The sequence below is a fragment of the Lissotriton vulgaris genome, chromosome 3_1 (assembly GCF_964263255.1).
Source record: "Lissotriton vulgaris chromosome 3_1, aLisVul1.2, whole genome shotgun sequence".
Lineage (NCBI taxonomy): Eukaryota > Metazoa > Chordata > Amphibia > Caudata > Salamandridae > Lissotriton > Lissotriton vulgaris.
The window spans coordinates 1,768,282,960-1,768,297,490 of NC_141689.1; the positions used below are offsets into that span (position 1 = coordinate 1,768,282,960).

The following is a 14,531-nucleotide window of genomic DNA, read 5'->3' on the forward strand; positions in this document are numbered from 1 at the left end:
TATGCCATACCACAAAAATAACATTCTGGGTAATAATCCTTAAAAAGCTATCAACTGCTTGTTCAAACAGAACTGTTGCCCAGTTCCCGTCCAGCACATTCTGGTCGGTGGATGAAACTGGGGCAAGATGTGCAGAAGGAACATGCGAGAAGGACTCGAGTTAGTTATTATGTATCATCATACTTACTGTTTGTATTCCTTTGGTACACCGCCCACAACTGTTTATGCATTCGAAAAATGAATAGAGAGTGTTTGGCGCAAGCATACTGAGCGAGCTAACATGAACGTGGGTGGAATTAAGAGTCAGAATAGCTCCAATTTGTTCCAGTGGAGAAGGAATAGCTAGAATCAAGAGTGTCATAGATTACAACATGATGCATGGGCAAAGTCAAGATTCACTCCAATTGACTCCCAAGCCTCTGAGAATATATCTGTGCAAAAAGACAATTTTTTCAGTTTAATAATCAATTACTCCTGATTTTCTTCACATGGTGGAAAGAATGATTTTGTACTGAGAAGAACTACTGTACAAGTATGAACATTTTAGTATATTTTGTTTAAAAAAATAGCCCTCTTCCATGAGACCTATGGAAGAAACGGTACATAGCGAAAACCAAACAATACTTCCAATGTGAAGCTAAGTTATATGTAAAATGTTCTAGAAGGTTGACTCTAGGCACTAAATCAACTCTTTGAGCTTTATGTAAATCAAGATGGCATCCTTAAAGCCTCCCACGTTCCTAAATTATTTCACCTGCACAAGTACAGGTCTTTTTGACCAAGAAGCATAATGAGTCTAGTGTGCATTTCACATCGATTCTGTACCAAATGCAGTGAATTTTGCATCCACTATTAACACTGTGCATGACTTGTCGTGTGGGAAACCGTAGAACTCCAGCAAAGCCTTCATCTTGAAATTCTTGTATGGCCAGCATGGACTCGCACGCCACAAGATTTGCATATGTCCACCTTCAAAGACAATAATATATTAATCCACATTTTTATCAAAGGGCATGAAGTCCGCTTTTCTTCTGATAGGCTGCATAAAACTGGCACAATGAGTCTGGAATCCTTGGTGTGACAATCGTAAGCGCATGCTCAAAATGTCTCTTCATGATGCACTGAGCTTGGATATCTTCTTGGAGGGCCAGAAGTGCAGCCTCCCTGCAGACTGCGGTTATCTGTCAAATGGAAAAATATGCATTATAATGTGAAGGCAAAAAACAACAAACAACAAATGCAAAAAACAACAGGTGATGGACAGAATGCAGAACAACGTCATACATTCACCCCAGTACAGAGATCTGGGCGGAAATCCATCGTTTTTTTGCTCACCTTGCCATTCCAGTATGAACCAAGCCATATGCAAATCAGTCTTGACCCTGTGCCCCATGGGAACAGTCCAGCCCGAATTGCCAAGCCAGGTCCTCCCTGGACTGGAAATAAGCATCCAAGGACCGGTTTCGGGCTTTCAGCCCTCATCAGCCTGGATAGCTTGACTCCAGTGGCATGGAGAGCATGGGACTCACGTCTGAGCATACCCGTCTCACTCAGGGTGACAAATGCAAAAACAATATAATGTGAAGGCAGCACAGTAACCAATTAAAAGATCCAAAGAAACAAGGTGCACACATAATGTACGTTATGCAGCACAACAGTTAAAAAAAATATGCAGTTCACACTGCAAGAAGAAAACGAGGGAAATGTTGAATTTCGACTATTTTTCTGAGGATAGCCGGAGAATCCTAAAGTGTTTTATAGTTCTATGTATGTGATTATGAACACCTCTCGTTCATCTACTACAAAAAAATAACCCAATAAATAAAGGCTGTCAGTCTAATAATGTGCCTAAAGCATATAGTTGGCCAAAGTATTACATGCAGGATAGAAAGTTGAAGATGGTGGGTTTTAATCAAAGCCTTTGAGAAGAAAGGATTTGTCAAATACAGCATCATTCATGATCAGTGGAATCCTTACAGAAAAGTATGAGAAGCTGCCCAAGTGGCAGTCTATCAGAACTCCCAACTAGACAGAACTCTTCCATAATTCAACTAGTAGAGAACAAATGAACAGTCAACTCAGATGGGGTATCGAACAGATACCCTCAACAGAGTACTGGAGATGTTCGGCACCAGGGCCTAGTTTTATTTGTATATTTTAATTGTGAACCAGGAAATACGCATTAGTGTGCTTTATAAACAGTTAAAAAGACATGCCAGAAATACAATTGTGCAATAAAGAATGCTGAGATCAGAGTGCACACATAAAAATGAACGCATTAGCCTTTAGGTGCCTTCAGGTGTGTGGGAAAGACCCGGTGATCTGGTACCAGATGGCCTTTAACTTTGAGAGCAGGGGGGTAGCTTCAGAATGTGCAGTGAGTGGAGCCTGGTGCCAGGGCCCCGAGGTCTTACTGGCCCACTGAACCCTAGTTATTCCTGTATTTCACATTTCAACCAGCGGTACCCAATTGCTTCCTTGCTTTTGTGCCGATGACATACTGGCTATGCCACTGGTTAAGAGAGTTCCAAAATCACTGTTCCTAACCCCTAAAAAACAAGTGTAACATCATTAATAGCCTACGCTTGGTGCTGGAAACGTCCACGATGCCAATAATTGCCCACATCTGGTAAGAATATTACCCAGGATGACTAGCCTTTTTAGATCACTTTATCTAAACATTTGTTGACTAGCCTTAAAGACGAAATCGGGGCTATGTAGTTGAATTGAGACAACTGCGACCAGACCCGCAGCAGTGTGAAGGGGCCAGTGCGGAAATAGAAACCCACCTGAGCAGATGAGCCACTATCAGGGCATGAGGAGACAGGAACAAAAGCTCTCCAGTCCTGGTTGAGATGTCATATACCATCAGTGCATATCGCACTGATTCTTCTCCATGGTTCAGCGAATATAAAACTGTGTTTTATAACACCGCAAGAAAGGGTGGGTGTCTGATGTACAATTCACAATGGCATTCATGGGAAAACCCCTCCAATGCATTTGTCTCTCTAGTCTCCAGCATGGAAAGAGAAACATGCCATAAGCATAACCAGACGTTATGATGTCACAGGCAAAAGGAAGGTTCATGTTCTTCTTTATACACCGCAAACTAATCCTTACTCTTTGTCTTTGCACTGATATATCGTGTTTCCCTGGTCCCGGGCTAGACCTCTGCATCAGGGTCTGCCGCTCTAATCATTGAGTAGCACAGTAGCACTCTAAAATGTATAGTTAGTTAGGACTATGTTTCCGTAGGAAATTGGTTTTTTGGTTTGCTTTGGCGGAGTTTGACAAATCTTTACGAAACTTTCCACACAAAAAAAAGTCTGGGGTGATTCGGGGCCCAAAAAAAAGGAGGAGTCCCAGAATGCGTTTTCCCCATGCATTTTCACAATGAAACTTTAAACATACCTATAACAAAAACTGCTGAACAGAATTACATCAAATTTGGCAGAAAGCTAGATCTTTACCCAGTAAGCATGCTTTTTATGATTTGGGGTACATCTGTTCAGTTGTTTTTGAGAAATTAAGGTTCACAATTTATGTATGTTTAAAGCCGTGAAGGATCCATGGACCTGATAGATCAAAAGATTGAATCTGCCTGGCTGCGGTTTACATCAGCAAAGATGTTGTAGCAGCCATTTTAGGACTCGGGGACTCAGCCTCCTGTCCTGAAATTTTTTTTAAAACACACAGGGGTTCAGGGTAGGGATACCCTGACTCCCTTGGATTGGTAGGGGGAAAGCGGGCTCGACCAAAAACACATTTATTCTGAAAAAGTACTGCAAATCCTTGGGTGGGAAGCAATTAAAAAAGCAGTGGAGACCCCTTCCACTGACGCTGGTGTAATTATTTGTGTCTGGGGGCATGTGGCAATTCTCCCTGATCCATTCAAATGCTCTTAAGTCACATCCCCAGGACCATTGTAATTATTTTTGAGAGGGGGCCTGCACCCCCTATCACTAAGCCATTACAATACTCAGGGTGAAATTTGGGGAGGAGCATGGCTCTCCCCACGCTCTGAGCAATAAGACCACCCCAGGTACCTCATACCCCGGGACCTGAAGCGAGCCAGTGTACCTATCCCTGGAACACTGTCTTTCTTGTTCCCTGCATAGGAGACAGTCAGTAGGGAATATAAATCTAATTCCCTACCTGCACTCTCCGAGGTAGGGAACACAGATTTGCTCCCAACTGGCGGGAGCAGAAACAAAAGATGCTCCCACCAGGTGGGAGCAAACCCATCGAGCCAGCTCCAGTCAGCATCCAAGATTGGTGCTGGCAGAGGAGCCAGTAGTGCTACTGTGGCCATGGGCCTTCCCCTGCATTCCCCAAAGGATCTCTGTGCTGTGGGTTACCCGGGTGGGGCCAGCGAACTCACAAAAAAACACATTACCGAGACTTCACCATGCACTTATACCTCACGTATTACATAACTCATGACATGCTCTATGACATCATTGATAAAACCAGCAATTACATCTGAAATGACATCATTGAACACTGTTCATGGTGGGGGCACAAGTTATAGTTATTTAAGTTAACTATAACTGGTGAATATAGCTGAAAATGCTATGTTTTAACTGACATTTTCACCAAACTATAATGAATAAATAAAAAAAACCATATATATGTCTAGCGGGAAAATGCCCCTATTTATGCGGTCACCCCCATTTGTTTGCTCAATATTGTTGCTAGTTTGTTAAGACTGCACACTGGTACACTGCTGTCCAGTGTATGTGCTCCAACACCTAAAGTATGTTGAAATGTACCATACTCCTGATTAGCATATTCAATATACCAATACATCCCAGACATATGATACAAAAGTGTACTGTAAGTTAAATGTCAATAGTGAACGGCAGCACATATTATGCCACCTCTATAATGACAATTCACAGCATGTCTCCAAGCTTGCTCCTGCAGACAGGGTGTGAATTTTTAAAACTGACAAATTGACCTAGCAAGGTAAACCTTTTGCCAAGCCTAAACCTTCTCTTTTAATACTCGGCTGAGGTAGGCTCTAAATGCCCGCAGGACAGGATGCATAGTATTTCAAAAGTAGGACATGTGCATTTTATGTTTTACGTGTCATGGCAGTGATAAACTTCTAATGTGTTTTGTCGCTGTGCCAAGGCTGGCTCTCCCTTATGAAAGCAATTGCTTATATTATAACCAGTGCTTTAACTCGGCCGGTACTATAAGGTACTAAGTACCGGCACTTTTTTATTTTGAGAGGAAGACTACCTGCAATTCTCAAGAGTGACATAATACTTTTAATTGGATAGTACGGCAATTCTCAGAAACAATCAGGTACTATGCTACAGAGTACCAGCACTTCCATTTTTCCATTTCAAGCACTGATTATGACACCTTATAATGCTTAACGTCAATTTGGAAGTAGCTAGAAAAATTATTAGAGGACTCACTTTAATGGTAATTTAAAATCTAACGTAATGATCAGGTCAGACTTTATGTTACTATTTTGAAAATAACACTTTTAGAAAGTTGTAATGTTCTTGCCTGAGCCAAATGAACCTTTCTGTTTTTGTTCACTGTTACCCATGAGAGGAACTGAAAGTCTCCTTGATTAAGTCTGAAGTGGCTAGAGCTGAGACAAAGGGAGATGGGCTGCCTTCCCCTAACAGGATGGCCATATTGGCTGTGTCCAAAAACTTAATTAACTTCTACGGATGCCTACCCTGTCATATACAGATGTAGCTCCCACTGGGCCTGTTCCCTCTATTGCCCTGCTAGTCCAACAGGCATCAATCCCACTGGGAGAGGAGCTGTCCTCAGCACTGGTTTTGAGTTACTACAAGGGGGATTTTATCCATTACCTTAGCTACACCTCTGGGTGGGCACAGGGGAAGAAAGGTCTGCAATCTTTATTTTAGGTACAGAAGGGCACTGTGGGATTGTCTGCTGTAGGGCACACAGGAACTACTGCAAAAGTGGGTTGATTCACCCCTGGGAACATTTAAACCGTTCGTAAGGAAATCGCCAAGAGTATCCCCCACCTACAGGCTTGACAGGGTATAAATGCAGCACCCCGAGTACCGTCTTCAGAACACTACCGGACCTGTAGAAGGCAGAAGGAGGACTGCACCTGCTTTTGTGACCTGTGAGGAGAAACCTAAGAGCTCCGCCTTGGACCCAGGTCAAAGAGGTAGATGCTAAGTGTCAGTTGGCTGACTTCCTGTTAAGCTACAGGGACACAAAAGCAGTTAGAAGCCCACATTCCTGAAATAGTTCATCGGACCAGTTTCAACTAGACCTGCCCTGGACCCTAATGGTGGTTTCTACCGGAGAGAGACCAGACATCTAAGTGGTGTCCCTAAGGTCCTGGGGCCCTTATTAAAGTGTCAGAGTGTACTCCTCCTGTCTAACCCTAAAACCTGGGATTTCAAAACTTTTAAAATGATTTTTCCCTGGGGAACTGGCACCAGCCTGACAAGTCGATACGCTGAGGGTGCATTGCTGGTGAGCTTGACTTTGCTGCAGCTCGTGCTATGTTCTTCTCTGCAGCAGCAAGTCCGATTCAGCTGGCCCAATGGCGATGTGGAACCCTCTCAAGCTACACGTGTGCTCTTCCTTTTACAGTTATTTATGATACTCTGTGAGCACTATTTCTTTTTCTGTAATTTGCCAGCTGCTTGAATAACAACGCAGTTCGTGCTTATATTCTCTTGTTTATTATTTGTGGCTTTTTTTTGTGTTTGCAATTGCACTCTGTTGCCAGCATGGCACCTTCACCCATATATGAAACAGGCCCCCACCCTGCTCACAGGTTGCTGCTTGTCCGTTGAATATCAGATTAAAAAGGCATGTATAGGGGAAGGTACAGGGCTAAAATATAATATTCATTAGCATTGACAGCAGCCTACATGTAAAGCAATTCGCTGGGGCAGTGACTGTGTAGACACTGCCATCTCTAGATGTAAACACGGGGTAAGAGGACCTGGCGGCCTGCTGCTGCCTGCAGAATTCTCCGTAACAGCAGCTTCTTCTTCCGTCCCTCTTAGCCCTCCTCCTTCTCCCTGGTAGCCAATGAGAGTGCAGGGTTGTACAGCTCCGGATTAGTCTGCTTTCCTCAAACATGTATCGTTCTTGCTCCAGTCCATGTTCCAGATCTATTCTATGAAAACACCGGAGTGCAGACATTGAAATTGAGTCAATCCGGATCCAGTGCTGTAGCTGCTTCACTGGTCTCACCGGTAATTTCACCACTGTAAGTCCTCCAGACAGTGCTAAAAGTGTCTTCTCTGGTCCTGTCAGTAACTCCTTCTTTCTAAGTCCTCAGTCAGTGCTGCTAGCTGCTTCTCAGGTCTCATCAGCAATTCCTCCATTCTAAGTCCTCTACACAGCGCTGCAAGCTGTTTATCTGGTTGTGCCCTCTAGACAGTGATGCTAGCAGCTTCTCTGGTCCCAGTGATAATTCCTCATTCTAAATCTTCTAGACAGTGCTACTACTCTGGCCCTGTTGGTAATTCCTCATTCTAAGTTTTTCAGACAGTGCTGCTAGCTGCTGCTCTGGTTTCATTGGTTGATTCCTCATCCTGAGTCCTCTAGACAGTGCTGCAGCTGCTTTTCTGGTCCCATTGGTAATTTCCACATTTGAAGTCCTCTAGGCAGTGTTGCTGCTGTTCTCTGTTCCCAGTGATAATTCCTTATGGTCCTGTCAGTAATTCCTCATCCTAAGTCCTCTAGACAGTGCTGCTAGCTGCTTCCTTGGTCCCCTCTGTAACCCTTGTCTTTTAAGACCTCTAGGCAGTGCTGCAGCTGTGTATCTGTTCCAAGTGGTATGTCCTCATTCTCAGTTCCCTAGATAATGCTTCAGCTGCTTCTCTGGTCCCATTGGTAACTCCTCCATTCTAAGTCCTCTAGGTAGTGCTGCAGTTGTGTCTCTATTCCCAGTGGTAATTCCCCATTCTTAGTCCTTTAGACAGTACTGCAGCTGTGTCTCTGTTCATACACCCACTGCACTCCAAACCAAAAGACATAAGTAAAAGACATTATCATTTACAACGCCAATAGCTCAAAGTTTCAAAAATGCAGGGGAGGCTCCTCCATGTGGAAGTCAGAGCGTCGCATCACTGCAAGAAAGCAGAAGAAGGGTATGCCTGGTTGGGGGTGGGCGGGTCGGGAGGAGTGGCTAGCCCAATGTTATGGGTGCTGGCTGTTTAGTCGGCCCCAGGGCCGACCAAACCGGTCATAGCACTCTTCATTTTCTCCAAAGTAGGCTGCTGCATGGAGAAATCTCCCCCATATAGATGCCTGTAAGGGCGGAGTCCTAGCCAATCACAACGCTGCCATTGCAGCGTTGTTATTGGTTTAGGGGAAGAGAGGGAGGATGCCTGCTTTTGCTTCCTGTGAGCAGGAGATGCGACATGGGAGTCCAGGACTGGAGGTGAAAGTAAGTTTTCTTTTTTTAAATGACATTAAATTCAGCCCCAACCTCCTCCCCGCTGGACCTTCTCATTGCGCCCCCTCCCACTCGCGAATAATGCAGGCTGCAATTGCACCAATGCAAGACCTATTGTATTGCAAATGTGTGTTTTTAGCCATAGGGTCAGGCCTTCCAATCTTTCAGAAGAAAAACGAATTATTCTAGTGCCGCTATTGTCCGTGCACTTTTTTAACACGTTCTTTATCTCCCACCATTTGCAGATAAATAGTGCAAGAAGCAGTACCTTGTATAGTCATTAACTGTAAAAGTACATACCTACACAGATACGACAGTCAATATGTGGAGCAACAAGCACCGTGTGTATTCGCTGTCTTTCGTCTGGAGGCCGTGCTTGGTGGGCACACCAGGCCGAGCCTGCAAACACTTACCCCCCAAGGTCAGCATCACTATTTTACACTGTATGCCAAAAAGAGGGATTTAACATTAAAAAAGAGTCCGAATAGAAAAGCAAGACTACTGCCCCTGCAACGGAGTAAGCAGGAGGGTTGAGTCCTCAGATCCTGAATATGCTTTTTGCAGGCAGATGAGGGTGTCGTGAAGACGCACAGCTCTCCGGAAAGCAGCCTGCGGGATGCAGAGAGATACTGCCACTCCTCCCTGTGCAACTGGGAAAAACAGTGATTGGCATTTCCGGTGCCCTCATGCTTCTGCGTATCAAGTGAACGAGCATGCTGAGACGCATCCGTCTGGCCAGTCTGTAGACGATCTGCTTGCTCTCTCGTTTAAACAAGCATTTACAATGCAATACGTCTCAAAATAACATTGTTTTGAGCTATTGGCATTATATTTTATTGTTTTTTTTCCCCCTTCTACAAGCATTAATGAAGTAATGGCATTGTAAATGACAATGTCCCTCCAGTCGACCCCAACTAAGTTTCTTCCCCAGTCCCTCCTTTGAGGAATTTCGCAGCATGGCACATGCAGTATCTTCGGGTTCTCCGCTCGATCCACTGCCCCCCAAATTTTGGAAGGTTTTTCAGGCGGAACTTTTCCAGCCTTTGTATTCCGTCTGCCTCCAATCTTTGGAGCTGGCAACTGTCCCCGAGTGCTGGAAGCTGGCAGTCGTGTCACCATTGCTAAAGAAACCAACGCTGGACCCTGCCTGTCTTTCAAACTATAGGCCTATCTCTTTACTCCCTTTTCCTATTAAGATCGTGGAAAAATGGGTGACCCGCTCCCTGTCTGGCTTCCTGGAAGAAATCGGATGGTTCGATGAGTTCCAGTTTGGCTTCCGCCCTGGGCATGGGACGGAATCCGCACTGGTCACCGTATTGGATAATCTTCGTTCGCGTGTCGACAGTGGTCGGGCAGCCTTTTTGGTGCTGCTCGACATGTCGGCCGCGTTCGATACGGTGTGCCATCGAACCCTCATTAGGAGGCTTGAGGAGTGCGGTGTCACAGAGAGGGCAAGAGACTGGCTGGTATCTTACCTTAGCAACCGGCAGCAGCTGGTCACGCATCCTCCATTTCAATCGGAGCCACGGAAAGTAGGGCAGGGGGTTTCACAGGGCTCGGCCATCAGCCCTATACTCTTTAATTTGTACCTCCGCCCTTTGGTTCAGCTCATAAAATCTTTTGGTATCTCGGCTTGTAATTACGCCGACGACACCCAGCTGGTCTTTTCCCTGGAAGGTAATAACGCGGTTCCATTGGAGACATTTCATTGCTGTATGGCAGTTACAGCGGATTGGCTGCGGGCCAACTCTTTACAATTTAACAGCATTAAGACCGAGGTGCTCCATTGCTCCACGGATCGGATCCCGCGGACACTTCCAGAGAATTTCTGGCCTGCTGCTTTCCCTGAGCCAGTATCAGCTGCGGAGTCAGCCCGCAACCTGGGGGTGATTTTCGGCCCAAATTTACAACTTGACATGCACGTCCATAAGACCATTACTTCATGCATGACGTTGCTGCGCATGCTGCGAAAAGTTCTGCCCCTTCTCCCCGCCCATGCCAGACCAGAAGTAGTTCGCGGAATCATACTGAGTCGTATAGACTATTGTAATGCGCTACTTCTGGAAGCACCGAAAAATCTTTTGGGGAAGCTACAACGGGTGCAGAACATGGCTGCCAAGTTGGCTCTTTCTCGCCCCAACTCTAGCTCCTCATCTCAAGCTCTAACGGATCTACACTGGCTGCCGGTACATTCGCGTGTACTATATAAAGCAGCGTGCCTGGTGTTTAAGGCGGTGCATCAACAGGGCCCAGTGCCCTTACAGAATATGTTCGCTTGGTACTCTGCCCCGCGGCTCCTTCGCTCCTCTTCGGCACAACTGCTCGTGGTCCCGAGGTTCCAGAGAGTTAGGATGGGCAGCCGCTCGTTTAGTGTAGCAGCGGCCAAGCTCTGGAACTCCCTTCCCCTCTCTTTGAGAAGCCATAGGGAATACCTCCCGTTCAGGAAGGCGCTAAAAACGTATCTTTTCCCCAGAAATGTCTGAGCAGTGAAAGCATGTCTGTCCGAATTGTAAGCGCCAGGATGCCCTTTGGGTGACAGGTTTGCGCTTTATAAGTACACCTACATACATACATACAATGTTTTTTACCTGTTGACCCCTGCAAAGCTCATCAGCTTGTGCCTGTCATAAAAAGGAATATCGGACAATCGCATCTTAAACATTTTGCAACAATTCTATAGTTTCACCGCAAATTAAATTGTAAAATAAAATGTATATTCTCATAATATTAGCAAATTGAATGCATTCAAATAAGATGTTATTCTTATATTTCTCAGATCGCTTTGAATATTTTTGTCTATTCTACTATTTTCCTCCGAGATATAACCCTGACACATTGGTTGGGCTGGCACACACGAAGGGGGGGTGAGGAATGGGGGCTGAAGCCCTTTGTGGCGAAAGGGTGTTGCGCGCCTCAGGAGTACAGTAAAAAGGCGAAATTCCAACATTTCTAAACGTATGCAAACACCTTTTCCCCTCAGCTAGGTTCTCCATATGATGTATAGCACGCTACCTTTTAAATCAAATAGACATGAACTGGGGACCCTTCTCGCTCTTTCCATTTCGACCCACTTCATGAGGGTGGCATTCCGACACAATGCAATCGAGAGGCCGTAACAGACCAGACTCTGCGTCTGCACCACCAGCGGTCGTGCAACTGTCCTGGCCGGCCTACGCTGCCTCTAATATCGATTATGGCTGCTAGTGATGGAGGAAGCCGGCCGAATGGGGCCTGAGAGAAACCAGCAGGAAGCCCCCCTCCACCCCTCCGAACCTGTGGTCGGCCACTTGCCCAGAGGAAGAGTCAGGTGTGCAGGCAGACCAGTAGCGAGACATCGCAAGAGCCGGGCATGCCCGAGAGATGAAGAACAGGCCGGGTCGCCCTCAGCACCGGAGGATAGACATGTGCACCCAGGAGGGCCCAAGAGGTAGAAAGCTCTGACCAGATTGGGCCACGGGGCCCGCCACGCAGAAGGTGAGATGACGATCCAGCCCTAGCTACACCTAGAAGTTCATGTGTGTGGCCCCCTTCCGGACAGCACTGACGGTGTAGTTGGTACAGTGGGAGGGGATGATGTTAGTGTTTGCCGTGGCACAGGAGCTTCTTGGCTTCGACCTCGGGAGGATAAAAGGAGGAGGCGGCTTTAACTAAGGTCGAACTCTTAACCTTTACATCACGCGTCAGCCTAGAGGGTTTATCTCGCTGCTCTAAAGAAATGCACAACAGCAACAAATGAGCTGATCCATGCAGCGAGTGCCACTACATTTGGCAATATAATGCTTATAGCGCCTCAAAAGGAGAAAACAAACCCCCTCGTGGATTCAGAAGGTCGGAGAGATGCCGGGGCATCCTCAATCCATTTACAATGGGTAGGTTCTGGAGATGGCGCGGAAGCAGAGCGGGGGCTGCGAGAACGCAAGGGGTGCCACCGATCACAAGGCCGGAGGGCTATAGGGGAAACCTAGGAAATGACAAACCGATGGGAGGACAGGGTGCAAGAAAAGATAGCTATAGGGGCAATGAAATCTGGATTGTTGAGAAACGACAGGACGGAAGTGGCTCAGAGGAAATGGGATAGCGTGAATGGCATATAATCGGGAGGGCATTAGGAAACCTCCAGTGATCAGACCAACCAATGGGTGAGAAAGAAGGGGGCAGGGTAGAGCGATAAAAAGAAAGATGTCAGAGGAAATGGACAGAGCCACAGACAAGATGACTGGAGATAACAATTAACATCGCAGACTGTTGCCTTCGGGAGGGGAGGGGGGCGCCCCTCGAGGCGGGTGGCAGTCCTTTTGTTCACTAACTCTCACTTGTGAACATGCATGATCTAGGGAATTGCTAGCAAGGCAGGAACGTTCTTTGTTACCGCCCTGTCTCCTTTTGAGATGGCCCATCCAGACTGGATTCTTTGCTTCACGGCTTGTTTGGATAACAAGCCTACTTTAGATAAGAAATTACTTCACGACAGACGTGAAGCAAACGATCCAGTCGGATGGGCCGTACCAAAAGGCGAAAGGGCAGTCATTTTCAATGGGAGGCCACCGTTTACCATAAACGATGACGCCATCCAATGAAAATGAGAGGTGGGTCTTCAAGTCCCCTTCTGAAAAATCCTTGCTCACATGAGGTCTCACAGAGCGAGCATCGTGTTGCGCTGCAACGCTACGCGAGACTCAAAAACTTTGTTTCACTACCATCCTTCTATATATATTCCAGCTGACCAGCACAGCCACCTACATTTGAAAATGTAAAAAAAGATTCAGAAACCGCCGGCGTCCCCGCCCCATTAAAACGTATTACCTGCTCATGTAATAAAGTGACACTCTGTTTGCAAGCCATACTTCACATGCATTACATAGTATTATTCATAACACAATTCGTGTCATTCGGCACATCCACCAGTCTCAAGCTCTGTAAATGAAGATGGAACTTTTGCTCAGTGTATGCTACTTAATTTACCTACCTCGAAAGAATGGAAGCCTGGGTTTGCCCTGCTGGGATTCTAACTTGGACCCTCAGCACACTGAATTTGTCACCTCTCTGGGTTGTCCTCTTGGCTATACATGGGCACATGCACAGAAAGTTATACGTCTCTGTTTTTTCTGTTCTTCATTCAAGGCTGCATCCAGGATACCCTCAAAGTGGGTCAAGTATCACCCATTCTAAAGAAACCCACGGCGGACCCTATGGACCTAAACAACTATTGCCCTATTTCCAATATCCCTACCGTGGCCAAATTATTGGAAAAATGTGTTCACATCCAACTGACAAGGCATATTGATCATTTTGACCTTCTTAACAAACACCAATCAGGCTTGCGAGCAGGTCATAATACCGCTTCCGCTCGGTCGCAGGACAAGGGGTAACGACGGACAGAGCGGGGCCTCATTCTCCCGAGCGGTCGCCAGGTGAGGTGAGGTCATCACCCACACAAAGATGGGAAGAAGATATTTTTCTTTTTCTCCAGTGTATATTGGAGTTCCAAGTTACTGGTAGTTATATGTATCATTATATGTATAATTTTGTTACGTTTGCAATTATCACTTTTTCTAGTTGCAGTCGCTAAACATCCTTAAAGGTCCTGAAGAAAGCCAGAGTAACTCTCTTATTGGCTGAAACATGTCGACCGACCTGCACAGCGCCATAGTGTAGTCTAATTCTTCAGCTACTAGGCGCGATTTTAATCCTGACACTTAGATAGATCTTAAGTAATACATGTTTTGTTTAAGTAGTTAGTTTTATCCTTCACTATCACTTAAGCACTGCACCCCATTAGCACTACTCCCTGAGCAACAATTTGGCTACAGTATGTTTATCCACATCCGCACCATCACCTGATGGTCTGGGCGGTGTTTGGATCATTCAACCAATTCCCACATGACGAGACTCCGCCACAAGGGTGGTCTGATGGGATTTTCTCAAGCCATTTGTGACTCAACTTCGCAGGCATGCCCCCCCCTGTTTCTTAGTCACTAGTATAGCTTAACACCACTTTGACCTGGTCTTCTCTGTTTGTGTTTCATCATAATACCGAATCAGCCACGACTCACATAATTGATGATGCGCTACAAATCCTTTATCAGAACAGATCTTGCCTACTGGT

The 14,531-nt window shown here is 45.9% G+C and overlaps 1 protein-coding gene across 1 annotated transcript in view; it reads right to left on the reverse strand.

The window, feature by feature from the left end:
• Window positions 1-437: 437 nt before the first annotated feature.
• The window catches only part of AFG2A (AAA ATPase AFG2A), a 1,627,379-nt gene continuing 1,613,285 nt past the window's right edge, over window positions 438-14,531 (reverse strand). Inside the window, exon 16 of the mRNA XM_086962189.1 lies at window positions 438-1,181. Coding sequence (XP_086818315.1) covers window positions 1,005-1,181 — 177 coding nt within the window. The 3' untranslated portion in view covers window positions 438-1,004. The remainder of the gene's footprint in view (window positions 1,182-14,531) is intronic.